The sequence below is a fragment of the Pseudomyrmex gracilis genome, unplaced genomic scaffold, assembly GCF_002006095.1.
Source record: "Pseudomyrmex gracilis isolate BER0280 unplaced genomic scaffold, ASM200609v1 scaffold_17, whole genome shotgun sequence".
Lineage (NCBI taxonomy): Eukaryota > Metazoa > Arthropoda > Insecta > Hymenoptera > Formicidae > Pseudomyrmex > Pseudomyrmex gracilis.
This window is the reverse complement of record NW_018020601.1, coordinates 1,007,946-1,035,833: the sequence shown is the minus strand read 5'-3', so window position 1 is coordinate 1,035,833 and position 27,888 is coordinate 1,007,946. Positions and strand designations below refer to the sequence as shown.

The 27,888-nt window shown below is 34.2% G+C and overlaps 2 protein-coding genes across 7 annotated transcripts in view; one reads left to right on the top strand and one right to left on the bottom strand.

The window, feature by feature from the left end:
• The window catches only part of LOC109864165, a 54,522-nt gene extending 28,636 nt beyond the window's left edge, over positions 1-25,886 (top strand). Inside the window, exons 2-4 of one of the 2 annotated variants that reach the window (XM_020445122.1) lie at positions 19,402-19,565; positions 22,458-22,526; positions 25,589-25,886. In XM_020445122.1, coding sequence (XP_020300711.1) covers positions 19,416-19,565; positions 22,458-22,526; positions 25,589-25,705 — 336 coding nt within the window. In that variant the 5' untranslated portion in view covers positions 19,402-19,415 and the 3' untranslated portion in view covers positions 25,706-25,886. Of the gene's footprint in view, positions 1-19,401; positions 19,566-22,457; positions 22,527-23,535; positions 23,906-25,588 lie in introns of those variants that run through there. The other variant, XM_020445121.1, reaches the window with a different exon arrangement.
• Positions 5,622-27,157, bottom strand: LOC109864163 (serine proteinase stubble). Of its 5 annotated transcripts, none has more exons than XM_020445116.1 (12): positions 25,900-27,156; positions 20,471-20,579; positions 16,348-16,676; positions 13,989-15,420; positions 11,671-11,814; positions 11,280-11,429; positions 10,134-10,225; positions 8,047-8,147; positions 7,655-7,926; positions 6,976-7,008; positions 6,743-6,897; positions 5,622-6,624 (listed from the first exon to the last, which is right to left on the bottom strand). In XM_020445116.1, exons 2-12 carry the CDS (start codon positions 20,577-20,579, stop codon positions 6,460-6,462), a joined length of 2,982 nt encoding a protein of 993 aa, XP_020300705.1. In that variant the 5' UTR covers positions 25,900-27,156; the 3' UTR covers positions 5,622-6,459. The 5 variants fall into 5 exon arrangements, with proteins under 5 accessions (XP_020300705.1, XP_020300706.1, XP_020300708.1 ...); XM_020445117.1 differs by having other exon boundaries at positions 16,348-16,673; positions 25,900-27,155; XM_020445119.1 differs by lacking the exon at positions 11,671-11,814 and having other exon boundaries at positions 25,900-27,157.
• Between the last annotated feature and the right edge of the window lie 731 nt (positions 27,158-27,888).

The following is a 27,888-nucleotide window of genomic DNA, read 5'->3' as shown; positions in this document are numbered from 1 at the left end:
TATATATCAAAATATATATATATATTTTTTTTTTCATTAAATCGATAATATAAAAATCAGATGATAATATTTGATATAAGAGAGATTATATAACAGTTAACACACATGTGGTAAATTGTACATGTGTTTATTTCGATAATCTTGAATTGCTCAAATATACTTGATTAGTAATTATATCTATCGCGTACTTCTTTTTCATCAAAAAGTTGTCGCGTCGCTGTAAATCACTCGGCAAGTTCAAATACAACTTTCAAACATGCATATTCGATCTAACGACAAACACGCTGCTTGCACACGCAAAATCTCCGCAAATTCTCCGCGTTTCCGATCTACCTGTTCTGTTTTGATTAGAAGCAGAATAAAATTTCTCGATTATTATTTTCTGTTGCCGATTTGCATAGATGGATGATGCGATCTCTCAGGTGAAGGCCGACTTGATATTTTGTCGACAGATACATGAGGTATACCAGCAGTTTCGTGACTTCATAAGGAAAAGGCGGAGGTAGCTGGCTTTCTCTAAAGCCACTTAACCCGATCCAGTAACATCCATCGACTGAGCCTGTCACGCCTGTGACATTTTCAGTAGTTTTGCGTGTACATCGGCTGGCATAATCGAGAAACTCGCGCGCTTATACGCAAACCGTACAACGTAATGATTAAGAGTACATTTGACAATAACACACACGGCACAATTTTGTATTTTCTCAGTTGAGATAGAGAGTAAAGAGTTTTTTGCGCTTATTTGGTGAGATAATATTCAACTGCATTTTACAGTGTATTTAAAATTTTGTAAAATAGCTTCGAAAAATTACAAAAATAAAACCTTGGAAAAATATTTTTTTATACTTTCGTGCGTATGTCTGCGCGCTTGAGCTTCAAAGATTGCTTTCGAAAAGAGCTTTGAAATTCTTCTTGAGTTGTCTTTCGCAACACGAATCTCATGAATGTAGAAATTTCAATCCTTCCGTGCTACATTTAATAAGAAATTGATTTGTAGTAAACTATCAAAGAAATGCACATTCTCATTCTATTGCTCAATCGAAACATCCAGTAATAATTAACCGTGCGTGTTAAACGCATTTAACACGCTCAACAAATCAAAGACATATCAAAGCATTGATTAGCGAAAATTTAACTGTATATTTCTCGCGAGATACTTTACAACTGACCGGTTTAAGGAAACCGATTCTTCCAAATATGGAAGACTCGATCCTTAACGAATGGCAACGCACCGTTAGCATCGGCAGAATGTGTGCTGTCGAATATATCCCGTGCGAATTCATGCATCTAGTATTCTAAAAATATCTCGTGTAAAGAAACACAATTTCGGTCTTCGTGAAATCTTGCACGTTGCGTAATTTTTAATAGATCTAAACTGTTTCGTGTAGCCTCGGATAGGTTTTCTGCGAGCGACGACATTCGCAGTAACGCTGCTTATTTTTTTATTAGGCCGCAGACACTCAATAAAAAACAAATATGTAATCCGTTTCTCAGCGTTTATATAGCTTGGTTTATTAATATCTTCATTATTGTCTCGTATTCTAGCCTTATATGAAGCAAAAGATGTTGTTGACTAATAAATCAAAGCCAAAAGTGTTCTTAAATTTTGTTCTCAAAATCGATCAGAACCTATAGGAAATCAATATAACGTTCCCAATCCGAACCTTGACGAGTATTTCCGATCGCGGCACAACTGACTCGGTTTACACGAATGTCGCAAGCGCTTGAAACTTAACGTTATTTTCGTACAAAATACGAAATACACATTTTGCTTTATCAAGCTGTTTAGTTTCATTATTTTCTTTCTATACTTCTGTAATATCTATAGTGTTCTCCAGAACCATATGTAGAGTTAATATATTTTTCTTATATAATTATAAATTCACATTTTTTGATATCATCTTGATTTCTGTATCAAAAAATCTATTAAAATAATAATAAAAAAAAGTTTTATAAAAATAATGTTACTTATTCTAAATCGAACAAGTTATGCAATAAGAGTTGTCTTGTTATGTATGAACTAGGAATGGAGGAAAAAGATAAAGTAAATATTTTTACTAACGTGTGTACTTAATGATGTCAAAGTTTCTGTGCAACGCTGGAGACACGCCTCCGTCGTTACGAATTTATTGAATGCGCCCGGTTGCTCATTAAACCAGCAAACTCAATTTTACAAAATTCTCATCCCTGGCTTGCCCTCATTCACGCCCAATTCTGAGCGGTGGGCGTTTGCAATGCGTGGGCGATGTTCGAAATCATGAACTCTTCCGCTGCGCAAATATCAAACGTTCACGCTGTTGTTTGCAGTACTGTATGAAGTGCGACGGGGCGCACAAGAAGAATAACACACGGCAAACACATATCTATTAAAAAAAAAAAAGGAAAACAGAAAAAGGAAGTATAACTGACAGTTTGCTTTTGTTGATGCGGATAATCGTTGTTTTAATTATCATTCGGTAAGTACAAAAGCAGACGTAGTGATGAGAAATGAAAAGCGGCATGTAGGGTGAAACGACGCATACGTTTTGCATAATACCGCATCATACACACATTACAAAATCCGATCAATAGAACGACTATTTACAAATGCGTTTGAATTACATTATTCCAATTGCGGTATTTCGCGATGCGACATTTGTTGACGCCTTTAATTAGCAACAAACATCACTCGTGATAACGAGAGAGAGAGAAAGAGAGAGAGAGAAAGAGAGAGAGAGAATGTAAGAAATTATGTCAGAAATGTATAATACTATTTAAATATATAGAGTGTATAAACGATGAATAAATGTGACGTTGCAATAGAACTGTTGACATGATCGCGCACAATGTTGTTGAAAAAACGTTGACAAATGCTATTAAAAATACAAAGTACAGAATATACATTTCTTTGTGTATAATCCATTTCTTCATAAATTCTATTTGCAACAAAAATGCGCGTAATAAATTACATACGCGTGCACACGTGTCTCGCTATACATACATACACATGACATATATATATGAATTTTTTTATAAATTAAATTAAACAATATTACGACAGTAAGAATATATCACGGTTTATTATCATGTTTTTGTTTCAAATCTGACTTAAAATTGACTCTCGTAGTTACGATCAACAATTTTAATACTTGAAAATCGAAATCAATTTTTATACTTAAAAATGTTCAACGAGTCGATCTTCGTGACTATTAAAATTAATGCGAATATATCTTCATTGCGGCACTATCAATTCGTTTCTATATGAAAAAAGAAAATTCAAATAACTACGAAGTAAAGTGCTCATCGCGAAGAGGAAGAGAGAGAAACAGAATTTATGCGGAAACCTATCTACAGACACGTTTGTCTGAATCCTTCACAGGATCAATCGAGATAACTAGATATTCAAGAATACATTAATGTTCAATCGGAATTCGCTTATGATTATGTAAATCTAGAATAAGATTCAGCGAGAAGTTCTCTCTGCTCGATCGATATCGATTCAGATAAAGTGCTTCAAATTCAAACAATCGCGGTTTTCGATTATCGCGGATATTACTAATGCGCAATCTTTGGCAAATAATTAATAAATTAATGATGTGCACTGCATCAGACTGTGACATAAGTTTCCTGGATTTTTTAATCAGTTTTCTTTCAAATCGAATGAATAAGATGTATCAATCTTGACAATAAGATACGTCAATGACGTATCTTAATCAATAAAAAAATTTTCCATTATTTTCTATTATTTTTTGACACTATCCAAGCAGCATGCAAATACCGCGCCTGAAGAAACTATCATCTTTAAAAACAGTCCATTTATCGATCCATTTTTGGACATCCGCATATTTCGCAAAGCGCTCATCAGACAATTCCGTGCTGCATAAATCTGAATAGATATTAATCAAAAAGAGCTATGTCTGGAATAAACCGAATGCGGAAGAACTTTCCGTTCAACAGTACTTCTTTTATCTTTTTAATAACATGGAGGTCTAGTATTGTCATGCAGCAAGATGACTTTGCGTCGAATTGTAGCTATAATGAGGCCAGTTTTGAATTAATACTTGATTTGAATTTTTCATTTGTTTACTGTAACGATTCCCTGTGATCGTCTGGTCCGGTGGTAACAGTTCAAAAAAATAAAGTACGTCTTTCTACTCGCATGTACATAGATGGAAAGAACCTTATAGATGTGAATATTGTGTTGTGTTGAATTGACTGGTTATCCTAGATCTACATAATGTTTTAATTACTTAAGATTATTGTAATTCATTTTTCATTAATTTTTACGATTTGTCACAAAAAACTCTTTTGTTTTCGGTTTGGCGTAGTCAGTAAAAGGCACACGTGTAAGTCGATTGTCAATCGCACGTTCAATTAATTGATGTGAAATTCATTTATGTATCTTTGGATCTTTCCTATTGCATGTAAACGTCGAGAAATTGTTATGTAACTAATTCCTAATTGCGCCGCAAGCTGACAAGTCGATTGGGCAGAGTCTTCATCAAGTAATACGTGCAATTCTTCTTCTTCCCGGGAAACAATGAATTAGATCTGATTTAAATCTAACGAGATAAAAAGAAATGAAAAAAAAGGATCTAATTAGATAGATAAATTAAATCTAAATAGATATAAAGTAGATCTACATAGATTTAAGTAAAAATCTATATGTAAATTGACATTATATTTATTCTTAGATCTACTTTATATCTACTCAGATCTAGTATATAATAGATCACCTCAGATCTATTTAGCTCTACTTTAAATTTATTTAGATCTACTTTATATCTATTTAGATTTAATTTGGATTTAATTAGATCTATTTTTTCATTTTTTTCATCTCGTTAAATTTAAGTTAGATCTAATCCATTTTTTCCCGGGTTCATATTATTACGCTAACGCATGCATACAGCCATCTATGTATAATCTGGGAAACTTATGTTACAGCCTAATATGTGTTTTAAACTAATTGAATTAGATGTACAGCAATCTAAATAATTTAGAAATAATCATTTTGTAGTTTAGAAATTTTCGAGGTATTTTGTTTATTCTGCGTTCAGATGCGTGTATATATTTCAACACTTTACAAATAGATAAAATTTAAACACAAATACAATTTATAAATAAATATAATCAGAATACACTTATAAATAATTTCGAATAGATATGTTTTTGTGTTGACAAATATTAAAAGAGCCAATAAATTCTTTAAAATTTTTATCTTTTTGTTATCTAGAAGAAGATAAATTTATCTAAAAATTAATAAAGCAAATATGGAGTTTTATTTACTTAAAAGAAACTTTTATTTATTTAAGAGAAACACTTTTTTGGTTTATCAATGTTTGTCTTTCTGGACTTCAAATATTTGTCAGGATTATATAAAAAGTTTGCTGAACCACACAACAATATTTATACAGATGATCTTTAGATATGCACTGTGATCCAGAAACTTATTTTATTATATTTTACTATATTTTTTATACAACTCTATGTGTTTAGAAAAATATGTGAGTTCTAAATCACAGCAGCTACACAATGTATTATTGTTTTGAAAATTGGATAAAAAAGACAAAAAATACAATATAAATTATTAAAATATTCATAAAATCAAAACAATTTAATTTAAATAAAAATAAAGTGGCAAACTTACAGAAGTATATGTATATTGTATTTTAATGTGTTTAATGTATTACTTTTTATATAATTTATTTGAGGGGCAACACTCTCAAATATAAAGATTACTTTTGAAAATTATTTTATATAAATAATTAAATGAGTGTATTTTTTATAACAATAATTAATAACATACTTATTTCATTTACATCTATTAATACATTTATTAATTATATACTACGTGTACTTTTATATACATTAATTATCAGGCTTTGAGCAAACTGAACACAAAAAAGAAAACAAATCGATACATGTTTAGTAAAAGAAGGAAGAAAACGTAAGTATGCCACTATGAGCATATAAAATTATCTAAAAGAATAATTTATCTTATAGAAAAAATAGTATCTGCACTTTTTAGAATTAGAATGATGTAACATTGTGATTCTAAAATAGGAGATAAATTGAAGTTGATCGAAAGTTTCGATCTTCTCTCACAAAGTTTGATGTACTGTATATATCATCAATCTATGATATTTAATGTCTCTACCACAAATGGTATCACATTTTTGTTCTTGTATTGAATTGTTATACCACGTTAAATTTATTTGGAAAAATGATACGGGTAAGCGCGGTTTCACTCGCGAAAACCGAATCAGTGGCGCCACATATCGGCCGGATACGCAAATACAGATCCCTGTGAATCCTCGCGCATAGTCTCTCAATTTTTAATATTAGATTACACTTGACTCACAGCTCCAGCAGATGGTGCCATCGACCCATTTTGACGGTCACTTGAATGTCCAAAGAAACTGGCGCGACGCGGTACCGCGAGTTTCGAGCGCGCAGAACTCATGCGCTTTCGCCATGAAATTAAAACTGCAGAATCTGATTGATCCAGTCGCGAAACTCGGAGATGCGCGTATAAACGCCTGGCTGATTGGGCGCAGCACAACCTATTCCCCAACTGATAATTCCGGCAAGTATCCATCGATTGTCTTTCGGTCTTTGAATTACCATAGGACCTCCACTGTCACCCTAAGAAAAATAAAAAATTATTAGTTTTAGAATGCGTTTTAAAACTGCAAATTTTAATGAGTGTGTCTAATGAGTTTTTAAACGAATTTATTGCGTGAAAAGATAGAAAAAAACTGACCTCACACGAATCAAATCCACCGTTTTTCCACCCGGCGCAGATGAATATATGCGGAATGTGTTCTTCGAAACCTGCATTCTTATACATAGCTTCGCATACGGTATTATTAATGACCGGTACTGCAACTTCTTGTAATACGGACGGTAATGGGCCCTCTATAAAAACAGATACAGGTTTTATTTTTATCGTTTGTGATTATGAAACGCGGCAATACAAATAAATTTATAACTAACCGAGAAATTTAACAGGTGATACGAGCTGATCCTCTGGATATTTTGCAGAATAAATATATATAAATATATTTATATTTTTAGGAGTGTAAATTATTTACACTTGATTGTCCGAATTGAAATTTCCATTTGTAAATTCATATAGGACGCTATACTTGCATCACATATATATAAGAATATCCATTTTCCTTCCCAATTAATTTAGAAATTATATTGCGAAAAAAACACCTCGGCCAGGAGTCGAACCTGAAACCTCTCGCTTTCCGTGCGATTGCCTTTCAAATTCGGCGTGATGTTTCTCTCGCAATATTCGATACTATAATACTCTGTGAATAACGCCATCTTTTATCGGCGTGACGTTTCAAACAAATTAACTAAGATTTAAGGCCCATATAGTTTAAAACTAACCAAAAAATTTAACAAATAATATGATCCAATGCGCCTAAAAATAGAAATATATGTATTCATATATATTCATATATATATTTATTCCGCAAAACATCCAACGTCTGTTTTTCTCGATTAGTTTTAAACTATGTAGGCCTTAATTCTTAGTTAATTTGTTAAATAAATTTATGTTCAGAATCTGCTTTTTGTATAATTATAAAATAAGCTGGCACAATATATTTAAAAAAATATATATATATATATAACGATTGATTATTGCTATTGTTTTTAATACCGTCGTAAAGTCTGCCCCAGCCAGTAACGAAAGCAGTGCGACCGACATAGGTTTCATCATCATCGGGCAGGCAGATTGGTAAGATGTTCGGTTGAAATGGCACAACGGGCTCGTAAAATCTTAAGAGAGCAAGATCATATTCAAAAGTTCGCGCATCAAACTGCGGGTGACTTGCCACTATCTGTACTCTTCTTTCTTGATAACCATATGCCTCATCTTCGCTTGCCAGATCGTGTTCGCCGATTCTTAACAATAGATCGCTCGGCGGAACACTACAAAATATATTTTACTTGTCAATTCAAAGACAAAGGTTTTACTCAAAAGCAAAATATAGCAAATCGCAAGTCGATTTTAAGTTTCATTCAGCTTTAATTATCATAAAAACTATCCACCTTTCGACGCAATGAGCCGCAGTGATAGCCCAGTTCTCGTTCAACAATGCCGCGCCGCACTTGTGAAGATACGTCTGCGATCGCCACTGACGTAATGAGATCTGCAAAGAAATCTTATGCCGAGTAAAAGGATCGATCATATGAGTCGCCGAACACGCGACCGTCAAATAATTTACACATGATGACGTTTACGTAACCGGAAATGACTGTTGATATTAAAGTAGAAAATTATGAGCTATCGTTGATCGTTCCTTTGTTTACTCAGAAGAATTCATTGCCACAATTAATTTTTATTTGACAAATTATAAATGTCACGAAAAAAATACATTTTATAATATTTATTATAAATCACTACTAATTTGTTATAAGTTGGTTTCATATATATTCAGAAATTTACATAAAAGTATTCTCAAATAATTATTATACATTTATATATTACGCAAAACGTAATGTACTCAGAATTATATACAGAATATTTTCTCTAACTCGATCATTGAGAATATCTTTGTTGTTTGTAATGATACGAAAAAATACTAAAGGGAAAAGTTGTTTGATTTGAGGAACAAATATAATGATATGCAAAAAATTTTTCTGAAGGTCATAGCTTTTAAGATATCAAAGTTCATTGTCATTTTTTTAAAAATGGAATAGCATATTTTTATTAACGTAATGTCGTTTATAAAAAAAAAAAATAATCTAGAGTTTATAAAAAAAAGCAAATTCACAATCGTATAAGATTTGTTGACCTTGAGATAATCTCAAACATAAAAACATCATATTTATACAGAAAAAGAAAAACTAAATCAACTAGACATGTTTTCAATATTTATTTATTTATTGTATTTTAGAAAGCATTTAAAATGATTACCGTTAACTTTTGTGTAATTTCGCATACGAATAAATGAGTGTCTTGCAATTTCAATAAGTTGCTATTAATGCTGTGCTGTGAAGAAGCTCAATAAATAGCTGTGAATGTAAATATACTTCCAATTAGGAACACGCGTTGCAATACAAACTAAAATCATTTTGTGCGCTGTTAACATCATATTAACACGATAAGTGCTACGTCGGTCCCTGAGGATCGCTAATATACTTTCTGTTTAGGCAGCGTCAATTTCTGGGGACCGACAATATCAAATTTAAAAAATAATGCTTTATAATTCATATAAATGTATAGAAGTTAACGATAATTACTTTGAACATTTTCTAAAATACAATAAATAAAAAAGTATTGAAAACATGTTTAGTTGATTCAGTTTTTTTTTTTCTATTTTAATAAGATTGTTTTATGTTTGAGATCATCTCAAGTTTAACGAATGTTATATGATTGAATTTGGTTTTTTTATAAACTACATTAGTGACAATATGCTATCTCATTTAAAAAAATGGCAATGACTTTGAAATCTAACAAACTATGACTTTCAGGAAAATTTTTTGCATATCATTATGTTTGCCTTTTCGAATTAAACAACTTTTTTTTGAGTTTTTCGTATCATTACGAACAACAAAGATATTCTAAATAATCGAGTCAGAGGAAAGACTCAGTATAATGCATAAACAATTTCAAAAAATGTTTAGATAATTTGTTAATAATTTAGTTATTTTAAGATAAAAAATAATGTAAAATAAAATGATATTGCAATAGAAGTTTTTTCTATCGTTCAAAATGTCTAAAAGTGAGAAATTTTGATGATATACAGGGTGTCCGACAATTAGTGTAAAATCTCTTGTAGGCAGGTAGAGTAAAACTGAATCAAAACGTCCTGAACCATTTTTTTCTATTACATATAATAAAGGAGTAATTATTGAATAAATCAAGCCAATCACAGCACCAACCTTTAATCGAACGTACGTCAGTGAACCACACGTCTGGTGTGCGCTTCGCGCGGCTCACTGGCGTGCGTTCGGTTAAAGATCGGCGCTGATTGGCTTGATTTATTCAATAATTATTTCTTTATTATATGGAATAGAAAAAAATCGTTCACGACTTTTCGACTCAGTTTTACTTCTTCTACCTGCCTACGAGAGATTTTATACTAATTGTCGGACACCCTGTATATAGACAATATTGTTTTTAATGCACTCACTTGCCAGGGCCACTTTCCGAAGTTACTTCGACTGCCACCGACGATTTTCGGTTCACGGTATCTCTGCTCCGGAAATAATCTTCGTCCGCACACTGCAAGAATAAACATCGTTGAATTTATTCTCTTCATCATATTTCCGAGTCTCAGTTGAGCGGTCATGATGAAGAACAGGTTGACTTGATGTTCGTATGACTAGATGTATTGTACCGTTGCACAGATGCATCGCTCACTTAAATCTTTTTCTCTTATAGACGGAATTAATTTTTTTTTTTTTATAGTAGCCATATTGTGTACAAGCTTGCGACGCACGTCGCGTTGATTACGGAAAATTACTGGCATTGGAATTCATGACTATACAAAGTCATTATTTAAATTAAGATTATGCACTCTGCCAATTGCAACAGCAGATAAAGGCGTAAGAAGCGATTGAGTAGACGTAAATCCGTAAATAATATAGCGTGTGTTGATACATTATATGATGGGGATATGATACATTATAACTATTATTATAACTACTTAAGCAAAATATACTATTAGTCAAAGTTGATAATCTTAGTTAATAGATTTATTTTGTACATGGAGCAAAATAAAAAGAATTGCGGAAGAAATTTCAGTAATTATGGAAATTTATACGTAGGAAGTGCGCGATGTGTGCGCGTTTTATCACAATATATTTATCAAAATATTTCATAAATTAAGGAAGTCGATTCCATAACGACAAGATCAGTTTTTTTATTTCTAGCAAAGAATCAGTTTTGCTTAGAAAATATGCGCGTCATTTTTGTCTTATTATCAGTGAGTGAACTAACGTTTGCCGTATATAGATATATAGATATATATCAAGTTCGATATTAACGCAAAACAATGAAGGCATCGTTATACGATCAGGAGTTGAATCGTGTTTATAAGTTTAACTAGAGCAAAATCAAATGGAATAACGCAAATTCTAAGAGCGACCGGAATCTAGTTCCGCGTTTCACCGGTTATTTTGTTTTTAGTGTGTTGAGACTAGTTCTAGTCAAGAGCAAAAACAATTCGTTCCGGTCACCCGGTTTGTGTGTAACCCGTTCTAATTTTTTTTTATTCATACACTGAGATGAGACGCGCCATGTAATGTTAGACCACGCGGTATTAATAAATGTTAACCTTGTTTGTAATCCGACATATTGACGGTCTCCATCGGTACTGGAAGTTTCGAGTCAACCGTGACGCCAGTGATTGGTAGCGGAGTGGTGTTTTTCATCGGTTTCTGCGTGTCATAGTCGAAGATGGTGGTGCTCTCCGTTACGGGTTTGGCTAAAAGTACGAAGAATTTAGAAGAATTAATTAATTAAGCAAAGTCAACGTTGAAAATAATATTTATCGAAGGTGTTTAAAACTTGAGCAATAAGACTAATTAGTGGAGTTTTCTATTGACTGACTTCGAGTAACTTGTTAAAGTATTTCTTTCAAATTAATGCTCGACAACTTGAAAAAGTTCTCCGATCACAAGCAAATTACGCGGAATAAAGGCTACGCAATTAAAATGTTGCTTTACCAGAAGTCAAAGATTCTATAGTAGATTCCACAACCGGTTCGGTCGTCGACTCTTGCGTCTGCGGTAATTTTTCGGTGGTAGGCGACTGAATCATTATCCAGCCATCCGGGGTCGTTATCGGCGACCAATCGGTTTCCGTTTGTTCTGCGAAGCGAACGAATGAAATAAATATAAGGTATAATTAATTGTTTTGTATGTACGCGCGCGCGTGTATTTATAAATAAACTAACCGCGAGCTTGCGATTTATGAAAGATAGTATATAAGACTCGTAATTATACCGCAGAGAAACAGATAATTTTTATTACGACAAGGCTATATATTTTAGTTGAGATTAAATTATATCTCGAAATTTAGATGAAAATTCATTTCTACAGTTTCGCATAACTATACATATCTACTAAACAAAAAAAAAAAAACAAAAAAACAAATAAGATAAACTTTTCCGTTTAAGTCGTAAACCTGTATTTCTCGGAATGCTTTAATTTGAAAATAAATAAACGCTATGTTAATTCGAGGCGCAGCGCAAACCAGTTTGATTCTCTGATCTGGGGTGGTCGTGAGAAGAGAATGGGTCTTCTTCCTCTTTTTTTATTACAAAATAGAGAGAAGCGGTATATTATTAGAAGTTAGTTCGAGAATCTTGATTCTCGTTGAAGTCGGAAATAAGCGAGAGAGATGATTGCGTCGGCGGAGAACTCGAGATGGTCGGTTTGTGAACCGTTAGGTCCTAATCTAACGGTTTAGGTCCTAACCTGATGGTATACATTTTAGTGTTATCAATGCAACGGCATGCGTGATCCACTTATAAGCGTTCTCTTATAATGTTGTCCCCATTTAGGGCCTCTGAGAAACAACCTTGACTCGCGACGTGGCTCAGTTCGAGCGGGATAAAGCGTGTCTATTTATCGAACCATTACGAATAAATGCAGAATGCTGGACGAATTACCTACTTTAGCTTTCCTTGCAGTCCAGTTTTGCGCTGTATATAAGTAATTACACCGTTTAAGGACGGAGTGATGCGTCCTGCTGGACCTGTCGCGGCGCTCATAATGACATTCGTGAGAAACCGGTTCAAACTGATTTACACGCTAAATCGTTGACCCCGTTGAAAGTGCACGAACTCGTATATTTTGAAAATAATAAAAATGTTTGGTTTCTGTAATTTAAATTTTTAATTTAATCTCTCGCCGTCACACTGAGTCAAAATGACTCGAAATTTTGACCTTGAAGTAAAATATCCTTGAGACATCATTAAAAATAGTATTAGTTATATTTATCTAGTATTGATTTCAAATGTCTTTTACAAATAGAGACACTTCCCGAGTGAAGAAAAGCGTCAATGCGTGTTTAGCAGCTAATCGAAAGTTGTCGTAGGGTCCAATTGATCTGAATGTGATAAAACGTCGCTCCAAATCGAGTATGGTTATTTTTGTATAAAAAAAAGTGCTCAGAGAAAAGTAGAAAAAAATCATTTTCATACAAAAACTTTTCTTATTTCATTTAAGTGTTCAATAAAACCACATTTTTTAGTGATTAATATATTTTTCGTTCTTTTTATTGTCACAATTAAATCTCAAGAAATCTTTGCGACGCGCGGATGTCTCGACTCGCACCTCTGTCAATATACGCGTAGTCGTGAATTTTAAATATGCTTCTTCTTCGACATCAATCACTCTCTTCGAGGAATTATCGGAAACGTGATTAGCAGCTTTATCCGTTCCGCGTCTATATATATGCTAAACTGGTGAAAAATTAAAGAAAACGAACGTCCATTGTGTAATGCGACGCCTTTGTCGTCAATAGGAAATCACTACAGCGATTCACGCTGCACGACACGTCGCATGTATCACAAAACATTAAGAATAGCGAAACCCCAGCAGGATTATATTAGTAAATTTAGTTTCTTTTGTGCGCGCACTTTCGTTTTTTCTCTCTGATAATTTGTTATTTAAGATCTTTCTATTTCTCATGTACATTTACGGTGGAAAAACTATGCGACAGAGAGAAAAAATAGTTGATATACATATTTAAGTACAAAATTTGTACTTAATATCGCTAGTAATTCAATTTTATTAATTAATATTGTGACTGATTTATTGCGCAATATTTCAAGTAGAAAGATTGAACATAGTAACGCTAGGCCGCGGTTGCGATACAGGATATTCGAATCTCGCCGTCTCTCACTTGTCGGTGGTCTATTAAAGTCTATCTTATAAAAATTGTAAGTTTACGAGAAAGAATACAAGAAAGAATCCAGAAAAAAAAAAAAACAAATTAGCGAAGATAAAACACGTAGAAAAAAATATATTTTACTCACCTGACGATGTGATTGTTGTAGACGTTGATGAGGATAACTTTGTGATCTCATCAGAATTTGAACTCCAGGTCACCAGTCCTGGCGAGTGAGTGGTTACCGGAATCTCCTCAAGAGTGTGATTAACATTCTGGCCTTTGGTAGGAGGTACGTGCGTCGAAGTGCTCTCGTTTCTAACGGTAAAGGTGGATATTGAGCTCGAGATGCTAGTCGTGACCTCAACGATGCTGGACGTGTTCATGGGAAGCTTTGTCAAGAGTTGCGTCGGTTTTGTCGTAGGTTTGGGTTGCGTAGGTTTGGGTCTCGTGCTGCCAATCGTCGTTCCAACAGTCGATGACGGCCTTGTTCTTTCCGTAGTTATCGTAATATATTCAGGCCTTGTTGTCGTACTAGTAACCTTAGTCGGTTTCGATCTCGTCGTCGTCGATTGCAGAGGTCTAGATGTAGTCGTTTTGCTGGTGGTAGTTGTTATTTTAGCCGTTGTCGGTCTGGAAGTGGTTGTTTCAATCGTCGATTTTGCCGTCGTCTTTGTGGTCGACCAGGAGGTCGTTGTTCTCGTAGTAGACACATCCTGCGGATTCTTCGTGATGGTAGTTTTTTGATTGCTAACGCTCGTAGATGCAGTCGCGGTCGATGGTTCAACAGATGCTAGAGTGCTCTCCAATATGACGTTCGTATTGGACAATTCGACGCTGCTTAACGATCCAAAGGTAGAATAAGGTTTGGTCGTCGCTGGTAAAGTAGTACCAAAACTTGAGCTCGTAATAGGCTTTGTGATAGGTGAAGAAGTCGACGGTCTCTTTGTCAGTGTAGTGGGTTTCTTCGTGGTCACTATTGGACGCTTCGTTATCACGGTAGGTCTCTTGGTGCCGCTGACAGGCTTCCTAGTAGTAGTCTGAGTCAACGGTTTGACCGTCGTCGAGTTTCTCGGTGGGAATCTGGTTGAAGGCACTACTTTGTGTGTCGTGAAAACGGTTTTTGTTGTAGTGGATTGAATTGGTCTATGAGTAGTCAAAGAAATTGGCTTGTGAGAAGTCTGCGTTGTTGTTAGTCTTTGCGTCGTAGAAACAACAACAGGTCTTTTTGTGCTCTCTTTTTGTGTTGTAATGTTGTTCGCGATCGCTAGTTTTGTAACATTTTCGATGTTTGGTCGTAAACTAGACATCGTGAACGGTTTCGTCGGTTGCCTCGTCGTGCTTGATGACGTACTAGATGGCCTGTTTACGGTACCGGTGACATTTTTCAACCACACGGTTTCCGTGCTCGATCCACTATTACTAGCACTTTGCACGGTTTGGAACGTCGAGAGACGAGTTGTCTGAGTAGTCGTTTCGATTGTCGTAATTGTTGGCTTCTTTGTCACGAACTTCGTTGTGTCTCTCAACGTACTCGCTGAAGTTTGAGTGCTTTGTGTACTCGAGACTATAGATGTCGTCTACAAAATAATAATAATAATAATTATCAACATTAATATTAATAATAATAAATTGACTCAATTAAAATTAAGATTTAATATATTGTGATAAATGAAGTTCAGATTATGTTTACACACGTAGTTCACATGTAGTTTCCTTATTTCGATGATGAAGCGATTTAATGAGTAACTTTCTTTCTTTCTTGTGAATTGTGAGACACACGCGAGCTACTTGTTACGATGATCTCACGCAGAGAAAGTTATTATGACATTATTATCTGAATAAATTTATAAAACATAACTCGTGTTTTTCTTCATCTATCGCGAGTCAAACTTCACTTTTACTGATTAATTGAAAAACTGTATTTCTTTTTAAACAATTTTATTTTAAAGTGTACTATTTTGATATATTATATTGTAACGATAATACATGCACATCGAAATTGGATAGAATAACTATTTTTATGCAAGTTTTTTTTTAAAAAAAAATAATATGAAAAAGATATTTTATTCTACAATTTCTATTTATTTTTATGTATCAAAGAATCATCATACGCATTTGTGCTATTGTTTCCGCCATATCCTGTATATAAAATGATTATTTTATAATAATTTTGGATCAATTAGAAAGTCTCTTTTTGTATTTTAATACAAATTGTAATACAAAAATACAAAAGACTTTTTTTGATCAATATAATTATTTTATCTTCAAGAAGAAGAAGGAAGCAAATCATGTATTAGTTATTATTATTATTAGCTCACATTTCATCAATGCTAACTTCACTACGGCTGATTTGATATAACTAAGCTGTTATTTGCGAAAGAAGACGCTGCTGCGATCGCATCTCGCCTCTGAGAATTTCAAGCTGTCATGCTCATCTTACTGACACGCGGCAAAACGTGCTAGGCTGGTTCGCTGCTTCATTAGTGATCGCTATGTCTACTTGCCGTGGTTTGAGGCGCTTCAGCTGGTTTCTTCTCGTCGCCGGTTGGCTTCGGCCTCGCAAAGTACTCCGGTATGTCGTTGCTCTCGATCGGACCATGAGTCGTGACGAACGGCCTTGACGGTGACGGTCCGTCATCAATACTGTTGTCCTGCGAGAAGATGTCTGGCTCGTCATCGATCTTGCAGCAACTACCGAAGTAAAAACGGTCAATGCAAGTGCCGAGATGCGTGCCATTAGCCTTCGCACACGTAAATGCGAACATGCACACGCCCGTTTCGCCACTTCTGCGTGACACGCAGGGTAAGTGCCTGATGTTTCTACCAGTGCCTGCAATATAAACAAAGAAAAACATAACGCTATTACAATCAGTCATTATGTCGCTGACAAAATAACGAATCCTCAATAGGTACATATATTTTTTTACAAAAAAAGAAGTAACATATTTATTAATTAAATTTCTTACAAGATTTTCTTTTTGCTTTTTTACATATATATGATATTAATAATTTTACGATATAGTGAATATTATCTACATATGACATTATCTATGTATAATATAATCTCTATTATTTTTTTTATCTTATTGTAAAGTGGGACAAAGAGTTAACGGACGAAGAGAACAAGAAATTGTCCCCCCTAAGTAGGGACGTTAGTCATCTTAATGTACACTCGTCTTTTATCGGACTTACTATTCCCAGATCATCTCCGCAGTGTATATCAGTTTATATAGATACTAGGAAAAACTTCGATACATTAGCCTTTATAGACGCAATGCGTTTATAACTGTTCATTCACGATACGTGTTCTACATTCTCGTCCGGAACACTTCGCTCTCGTATCGTCAACCTAGCTGTTTATAATCCCTTATTTAATGCTCTTACCGATCATTTAACTGCGCGATCTCGCGTATACACGGCAAAAGATGACGTCTATAAGCAGCATAGAAATTACAAATCAAAAAGGAAATGCGATGAAAATATACGACAAATATCTCAGGCGCGATGAAATTATGGTAATATCAAACAGGAGAGTGAGAAATAACTGTAAGAGTTTATTTTTACTACTATTTATCAAAGCCATTATCTTACTGACATCCATTTGTGTTCGCAAGTTTCGAGAATAATATTCACAAAAACGAAAATTTATTATTTCAATACGAGTAATATTTCCTGCAAAAATCACATAAAAAATCACGTGTACGGTTTGTTAATTCTTAAGTAACAGGAATTGTTTTCTAGGTCTTTAGCTACGTCAGTGTAACGAAAAGTGAACAAACAGATGTCACGTTTAAATTTGAAAAGTGAAATATCAGACATGTAACGGAAAGGCAGAGTAGTCTACTTTGACAAATGATTCATACGTGCAGTACAGTTAGTTTTTTTCACGAAAAAACAGTTCGAAAGAGGATAAGAAGCGTGAAAAGATGTGAAATTTTAAGCGGAAATAGAACAATCTCTAAATATTACATTGTCAAAAAGTGTTTTTGCTAAACACAGCTAACATATCGCACTAGTTTAACAGTTCCGATTGCAAAATTAGTTTTTACGTTTTATCAATAAAATAAAAACAAAGTTATCTGAATAATCAGAAATTATAAAATTCTATATGCAACATTCTACAATGACATTCTCAATTGTCAGAGAATCTGATGATTGTATATATCGTTTGAATCAATGTTACAAATAATGGTTTTATAGTCAATCAAATATAAAACATTACTAATGCGTGTACAACGTTATATATTATAAGAACGAATTGATGTCAGACGGCAAGGCGAAGCATCTCGGGTACCGTTAAGTTTCAATGTATGAGCTAGTTGCCCGACCCAAAAGTGGGTCACAGTTATAGCCTAATGTAATAGCCCGCTTCCCTCTAAGATATCTTACAATCTCTTCTTTCCTACCGTTTCTTCTTTTTCTTCTTCTTCTTCTTCTTCTTCTTCTTCTCTCTCTCTCTCTCTCTCTTTTTCTTTTGAAGTTTTTTGCCTAACAAAACCAATCGTGTACATTCTAAGGTGCCTCAACTTGGTGTGATTAAACGGACAAGTCTCACGCGAGGTGGTTGGGTGGACCAGGCGCGGTCTCGAGATACACTTGGAAACCCACGTGAATGGTATTCCGTACACACCGCGCGGCGCATCAAAGAAAGTGACAGATCGCTTTAGCGCGGTGAATGCGGAATTGTATGTTGTTGAATAGAGCGCTATGTTATTATATTTGTTACGTTACATTTACACGTCGGTGTTATGAACAAGCTGTAGAAGTGAAGGTAGAATTATGTCAACGTAGAAAATTACGCAAAATTAGAAATTCGAGATATTGTCAAAGTGAAGTTGAACGTTTACTGAAAACTGTCGCACACTTTATTTTATTTGCCATAATAACACGGAGAATTAATAAACGGCTAAGTTGACAGAATTGCGACCAAACGTAGTACTTGGCTATTTTCGTCTCACAAGCGTATTGTAAAAACATCATTTGTTTTTCTGTAAAATGTTCCTTTCTTTCAAGGAAGATTTGTCAAACCGACTGGAGTTTCTCGAATAACAAGTAGTTAAAATCAACAGTAAATTTATTTATAGTTCCCAGTGCTTGCAGTAGCAGGTTAGTCGGTCAGATTGCTCACCCAAAAAGTAATGTTGAGTATCTTTTTCCAAGATAGGGATTGTATGCTAGAGGAAGTGACGTGTTAGTTAGTCACCGTGAAAGAAAGTTGGTGACGCCTTTATGTAGATGACGGAATTTCAAGCGATGTCGCATGTCAAGAATGCGTAAGATGAGTGCGCACACGTTCACGCACACACATCTGTGCATCAAAAAATTTTATTCGCACTATGGATTAATAGAAAAATAATTTCTGATTGCAACAAAAAACGAGCAGTTTTCGAGAATAAAAACTGTACAAAGACTTATCACTTGAAAACAACGAGCATAAGTTAAATTTTGTCATATAATATAAAATCAAACAAATTTTTATAGGTAGAATTGTAAATAAAATGAAAGTATTAAAATAATAATAATATTATATAATAATAAATTGTTATTGTATTTCACAGATTTCTACTGCTCAATGAGAACTATCACGAAAACTGGCGGAATCGGATTGGAAACGGTAATGGAAAAATACCCTCAAGCTACGGAGCCCAATGACCGTGGTGTTGACCTACTTCTACAGAAAACTGACCAGTCCGCCCACGTTCCGTTCAAACATGAATTCAAGGTAGGTTCAATGTCGCTGCAAGTATGGAGACAGGTAAGCGGTTACGCACACGAGTAGAAAATGATCGGACCTCGCTGTGTGCCGGTTACCGGTGCCTGGTATTTGTGTACCGATCCGTTACTCAGCTGACACAGGAGGAAAATGCAACAAGTATAAAAGAGCCTTACAAGAAAAGAGAGAGAGAGAGAGAGAGTCGAAGCAAACATAAATGTATGTATCTGTAGGCATCAGTTTGAGATTCACGTCACATTTAAGTCAATGCTTTAAACTATAAACGTGCACTTTGTTACATTGATTGTAAAAAAGTCGTGAAAGAGATGTGCGCTATGATGGAAAATAATTTTCCTAAATTATCTTATAATTTATTTGCAAACAAAATATTTGGAAGTTATTAACACATAAACAAAATAATAAGATATAATGTATGTTTAAATGTGCAACGTTTGTATGTGCATTGCGAAAGACTTTTTTTCAAAATTACATATATGTGACTTGCAAGTTAGTCACATTGTTAGTTTGGAACCGCTGACGTCATATAAACGTGTATTTAAAAATATATAGTAGATATTATCGGAAACATAAATGAGTAAGCTTAAACGGACATTTTAATGTTATCCTTCTTCGATAGCGAATGTCAAGAATCAAGGTTTCTACAAGTTTACGTTGATCGTAATTCACTTATGTTTACAATTATGTTCAATTAAAGCTATTTATAATAGCACACTAGTGGTCGATACGACAAGGCACCGCTTGATTTCCGTAAGAAGTAACGGCAAATTTAATTAGCAAATTGCGACCATTAAATATTACGCGAAACTCTTCAAACGATATTATCTCTCATAGAAAACTATGTATCGAGATTTTCTTCCCGGGAATATATAATAGAAGGATCATAAAGTACTTACTTCCAGGCATAAATTGAGGAATATAGATCGGACTTGCAATAACTACACTGTGGATCAACACGTTGCTGATAAAAATAGCGGCCCATGCCGATTTCCGTCGGTCGCACATCTGAAACATAAACAAACATAACTAAATTTATTGTTTAAATTTATTCTTACTTATTATTTATATAGTAAAAAAGATGGTTCTTACATGGTTATAATTTATTTCTATGGCTTTTATGACAAAAATGCAAGAAAGTTTTTTAAGTTTTTCTTAAGTATAAAGAAGGTATAAAGGTATAAAGGATAAGGATTAAGATATAAAGAATAAAAATTTTATCTTTTAATTTTTGTATAATAAAAACAGTATAAAGTTTTTATTAGTAAAGTTCACTTATCATTAAAATTGTTAATACTATTTAATAAATTAAGTTTTTAGATGTAGCTCATGTACTAAAGTTATTTTATTCTAGTAAATGGTTTGTAAAATAAAAATAAAAATAAAAATAACTTTAAATTAAATTAAATTAAACTTAAAATATAAATTAAATTAAAATATAATTTAAAATATAAAAATAGTTGGTTATATAAAAATTATATATTCTCTTAAATATGTAATAAATAAATTAAAAAAATAGACATTTTGAATACTAGTATGTCATTAGCACGAATTGATTAAATAATGTTTTTAAATAAAATAAAATTGTTTTGTTTCAAGATAAATAAATTTTTTTGGTGTACATAAAAGATTGTAATGATTGATTTCTTATCGCAATAGATTTTAATAGTCACTCTTTTAGTATTACAATAAATATTGCATTTTCACAAGAAAAATCGGGAAAACAACTTATTTGAACGTTATTCAGACAGCAATGTTGACCGTGACATTCGCAACGACAAGTCTGAGAATATTTTCACGTGGAATGGACAAGGTGAAGAACTCGTTTTGTGGACGTAATTACATAATGTAATTGCATTTGATTACGCCACAGACGTCATTGCGCTCACCGTAACATGGTTCAACGTTCATTTTTAGCGGAACAGGCCGCAGACAGACTCGTTTTATTTCAACACCAAATGCTATTAAGTCAACTAATGAGCCACTTTCGGCCCCATCACTTATGTCTCTTATGATTACGGTAACAATTCTGATGCGGATTAATATTCTCTGTCACAACGATATCAAATCACTTGATAAATTATTGTTTGATTATAAGCGCATTCATCTTCCATAACAAAACATAAATAGAACAAACGAATAGTAACGCGCTCAATTGAGTGTACTACATTCGTGCGAAGCACAGAGCATAAAGTGCAAATGTAAATTTCGTAATGCAAAATTAAGCACAAAATTATGATTAATTGATGATTATAAATATGATTTTTATAGTGATTATGTTTTATTATAAAACTCATACTTCTATCTTCAAAATTGCAACTACATGTAATATTAAGTAAAATAAATCGTCAATAACAATTATTTATTAAGCATGAAGTTATATTCAGAGATTTGATTAGATAGAAATTTACATTCTTGTTCATCTCTTTAATCATTGCGAATATTTAATACGCGTGTGTCAAACGTTATTAACGTATTTTATTTGAAAGTAGAAAAATAATTTTTTGCGCTATAGTTTTCCGTCACACAAACTTTTCTCAATTTCGTAAGATTCATCAGATCGTGTTCAGAATTCTAGCAAACGAAGAGAAGTTCGGCAAAGTCTACAGCAAATTGTTCGCAAAGTACAAGTGATACAGTTTTAGAGTCATACGTGACAACAATCGTTTTTTTTTTTCACAATCGTTTTCGACGGCGAAGACATCAACAACCAAGCCGCGGAAATTAATCATTCAACTGATATAAAAAGTAAAATAAGAAAGAAGAACAAGGAAATAGTTTAATTGAAAAAATCTGATCAAAATTTGTTTCCGATTTATACATTCTTTCTGTTCTTGTCTCTTGTCGTTGTCTTTTCTCATTATCTCACAATGCTAATGTTTACAGAACTACCAACGATGTTGTACCTACCTGTCAACCAACAATCGGCGAGAACCGGGTTACAGTTATTCGAAGGTAGGAATTTGGGTGTAACGTTATATTCACCGAACTCGAATCACGTCACATGAATGACGATGATCAGTCGATACGTGTGCGCTATTTATATCAAATTTAAGATTTGATTAAAAATGCAATTAAAAATTACATAAAATTTATAGATGATTTTTGCGTATAAGTCTTTCTCTCTTATATAATAACTTTTTGTGTATCACACAATAAAAGATTATTACAAGATAATGTATATTATATTAAGAGAATGCCGAATCGTCCTGTTTTACCGCCATATTTTTTGCACAACTTACTCTGCATTGATTAGAATAAAAAATTGCTTCTCCAGGATAAAAAAAATACGCTAAAAATGAACTGGGCAAAAATCATCAAGAAAAACAAAAAAAAGTTTATGGACTGTTACCAGGTAGACAACATTCATTCATTTTTTTATTTTTTTATTTGGTTTACAAAATTGACAGTATGAATCACAACAAAACTTGTTCGAGCCATTCTAGAGACATAAAAAAATATTTTGAGTGTTTTAGAAAAAGATTGTGAAGCTTGTAAAAAGAGAAAATGTTAATAAGATTAGTGCAATTTTAGAGTAGTACCGCCAGACAGACACATACATCTATCCTTGTCTCTATCATGTTATCTATCCTTGTCTCAGACTAGAGAGCGCCACTTACTAGACAGCATAGCGGCTGAATGGCAGCCGCAACTTTAATCATTGTTTTAACATTCTCTTAATTAGTTAATTTTATTATTTGTTTTTGTAGTTTTATTTATATATTTATTTTTACATATTAGTTTTATGTATTAAATATAATCACGAGTTTCTATACAATTCTAATTTAGTAATTGCACTTATCTGTATTTATTGATTTACTTTATCACTGCGTATTGTAAAATTTTATCAGGCGGTTGCGCGTGTGTGTGTGTGTGTGTGTGTATATATATATATATATATATATATATATAAGATAATATAAAAACAAATTCTACGAATTTATATAAGTTGTTTTGTTATTAGTGATCGCATCGATGACATTGAGAGTCAAGCGAGTATCTTCAGATTGAATCTTCGGCCGGTAGATAGCAAAGAAAATACAGTGATTTCATCCAGCGCTCACTCGCCTCTGTTTTGCCTCTACCGAGGAAGCGAGAAAAACCGTTACAGTTATCCAGGGACAGGAATTCGGGTGGATGAAGCAACGCGAACGCGGACGTCGACGTGAGTTGCGTTAGCTTGTCGATGGTCAGGTCATCATTAGGCTCATTTCTCAGATTCCAAAACGTTGAAAAACGGTTATCTTTTGTGGTCAATGCATTTCTAATTAGTATCTTTTCTTTTCCACATTCAAAGTCTCAGCTGCGACAATCGCGCTAATTAAGTAGAATGAAACGTTCATGACCTGATAGAAGATGTCACGTGACTCTCAATTGATTTGTTGACCGATCATTAGAAAAAAATACATGCTTTTTTCTTTTTGAGTTAAATCATTCAAGAATATCCGCACGCTTTGCCACCCAAAAACCGAGATTTGCGCGTAATTACATTTTACGTAATTGTTTAAACAAAATTCAATGTGATTCTCTTTATTATAAATTTTTGTGTATCACAAAACAAAAGATTATTACACGATATAATGTATGTTAATTAGTTAATTTTATTATTTATTGGCTTTTATTTATACTTTATTTATACTTTTATTAATGTATATTTTTAATACTTTTATTTGTACATATTAGTTTCATGAAATCTAATATTTTCCTCTTCATTTAGAAAAAAAAATATATTGCCTACAACGTCGTATCTTAATTGACGGACGAAAGCGACTGAACGCACGTGCGTAACGTACACGTATGCATCAATGCATACGCGTAAGTATACACACGTAGAAAAAGCTTTTGTCGTAACGTAGATCACTCGCGTGGTAACGGTACCTGCCACTTTCATTTGTACTCGCGTATCTAATGCGAAGCGCACATGTGGGTTGGCGCCGAGATACACACAACTCGCAAATAAAACTGTAAGTCTCAATCCCCGGGCTCTGGCCAGTCGCGCCATTACAGTAGATTATTTTTCTTTGGCGAATATAACATATTTACGAGCGTGCTACGTAAATGTGGTAGCGTATGTGAGATCAGTTTGAACTTTGCAGCGCGATTGTAAAACGTCAACTCTGTCAATTCTGTCTGAGGAGATTATATAAGAATTTAAATGGAACTATCCAATATACACCGTTTTTTTATACAACTTTAATATAATTGAATTTTTATTTCTCTCACATAAAATCAATTTAAAAAATCCACTAATTCCATATTCAACGATTGTGGTAATTTTGTAAATTTGTTTATTTTCTCTAAATCGATTTATATCATAAATGCAAAAATACGTTATACAAAACAATAATGCGTGCGTTTCTGTCTTCAATAAGTATTTTAGGAGTGATTGTAATTAAAAATAAATATAAGTGTCGTATCAAAGAGAATATCATAAGAACATGAAATTTTTCTCGAAGAGCACTGTACGAAATTACGTATGAAATTACGTAAAGAAATCGAGGTAGAGTTTACACATATAGAGAGTTTACACATACACAGGCTCAAGATGTGTTCGGTCATGTATAAGAAAAAGTTCAGCTGAAACCAGTCAAATATACCGCTATTCTGAAAGACATGCGGTTTAACTTTAACAACGGACCTGCAACATGTCCCGCTCATCGATATACGTCACAATGGGTATAAGCACCTTTGAATTGATTATTCGCGCAATAAACCGCGTTCATCGAGCGAATAATATCGGAATAATATTATTAAAGTAATTACATCGTAGTCAATCTCATTCGTATGTTTTGTTTGGTTTAAGTTTAACCAAAGTGCATATTATAACCAACTTTCCTGTCTCGATTTGTTAACATTTCTTTTTGTAAAATTTATTTCATAGCGATTCGTAAAATTGATATGCTTTAAGATATTAAACAAAACGCTTTTTATGGAAACAGTTGTGCTCTTCGGGAAAGATTAAACGCAATATTTTGAATCATCAGTAAGTTACTGACCAATCACTTGTCTTACCGCAGGTACGGTACAAAAAAATATTAATCTCGCTGGAATTGACCCCGTGGATCAAGGACGAGAGATCGCGGAGAGAAGAAATCATCACCTGCTCGGCCAAGTTCAGTAACCACCGTGACTAGGAACTCGCGACAGAAACCGACAATCACGCGCAATCAAATCGTTTAATTATCCCCGAACTGTCGGCGAAGATACGTCGGTTTTCTCGGCAAAAAACGATATCATCGACCGTTGTAATCTCAGCGAAGGTCTTTTGCGCAAGAAAGAACGACGCTTCTTCATATCTCAGAACCTTGAGACAGAGCCGTGAGCATACCTTAAGTGACTTCAGTCGACAGATTTCTGCTGTGCTTCTCTTTTATCTTCTTTTTCTTCTTCTTCTTCTTCTTCTTTCTACCGCGACGTTACGGAGCTTTTTTCACGTTGTCAGATGTCGTGACGGTGCATCGTCGTTCTCGACGACGTTGTCGAGTCACCGAAAATTAGATTCTTCACGCGTTTCACGAAATCACGCGGATCTGTCAACCGTCGACAGAAGCCCTGCTGAGCACCTGCAGCCACGTGGTCGAAGTCTGTCGAGTAGTGTCCCCGCGACTGGCGCTTCCCCGTCTCATCTGTGACCTTGTGTCCGCTCAGATCTGAAAGACACTCTTCGACCACGGGCTCGGAACAACACCCGCTTGAAAGGGGCGTGATATCAGAACAATCGGGCCCGCGACACGCAGGAACCCGCTAATGGAGGATGCGCCTCACGAGGGACAGTCGGGACCGCCAGGCTCGATCTGTTCGCCACGGCTGGCACCAATCGAACTGGTTTGCTCGGTTCACGACTTCTGGATCAAGCACCCGATCCCCCGATCCAGGTGCTCGCTCACGAGCTCGCTCCCCTTTGCACAAAGAATCGGCAAGCCACAACGACACGCATCGAGCGAGCGCGCGCGCTCTCTCGTTCGCTCGCTCGCGTCCTCGTAAGAGAGATGTAGTAGCCCCCCCACGGGCAAGCAGGTTGGTGGAGTTGAGGTAGAGATACAAACTGAACGGCCGGCTAAACTGTGAGACAGCCGTGGACGGTAGGCCGCGTCCGGGTCGGTGCTTCTCAGACCGACGGAGACTCTAGCGTGCTCTGTCGAGGTGAGGTGGTGGCAATGACCGTTCTCTCCGGCGTTCTTTTTCGTCTTTCTTGCACGCGCGAAACCTCCCGAGAATCTCCTTCTTCTTTCTTTTACCTCCCGCTTCTCTCTCCTTCTTCCATCTATCTGTTGCGGAGGTTCCCTCTTCTACTACCGCCACCATCATTGCTATGGTTAGCTTCCTTCTTCTGCTCATGTGTTGTACTCTCATCCTGGCTGTTTCTCTTCGTCTTCCCCACTACGACCTCGTTGTCGTTCACAGATCAGCCAGTGATAGTTTATACCGTACCTCTTTTTTCTTAATTTTAGCTTTTTTTCAAGTTTTGTCTTCTTTCGTGATCCTTAGATTTGTAATGTTCATTAGAAGATAGCGATAATTTTCTGCGATGGCAATTCGCACTAAATCAAGGAGAGTGAGTAACGAAGGTCACAATACTTGTGGCTCTTTTGTACATTCGTGATTTTAGACGACGACGCACTAACTGGAATAATAACATAAGTGGCGAAATTAGGAGCTGTTTAAGTTACAAATTATTTTTGAATATATAGATCTCAAGATTTTAATAAGTTTTGATCAAACTGAAAAGTTTATAAGAACACAAATGCGGTTTCTGATAATAAATTAACAAATTTTTTTAATTAATAAGTAATTAATAAGTTTTTTACACAATCTTTTTATACACATACAATATATAGAATTTGATATGCAGATTGTTCTGTTTATATAAAAATAAAAAAAAACAAAGTTACAAATATAATAAATATTTTTTGAAAAACCTACTTATATTATTTTTATTAACGTAATACTTTTATTAATATACATATACTATAAGATACATATCATATAATATATATTATAACATTATTTATACTTATTTATATTTAAAGTCAGTAGTTAAATTACATAAATTGCAATTCACATACATCTATCTACAACTTACCTGCAAGTGATAATTCTCCTTCTCCAATTCTGTATCTATAGAGTTATATACAACTTTTAGATATAGCAATTATTATATATTTCAAATAAAAAATAAAAAATAAAATTTTCGAGAAAGCTTTTTAAATGTTTAAACAATATTACATTCTTGCTAATTCTGTATTTCAATAAAATGGAGGAAAACTGTGTGTGTATATGTGTAACAGATTATGTAATATATATATATATATATATA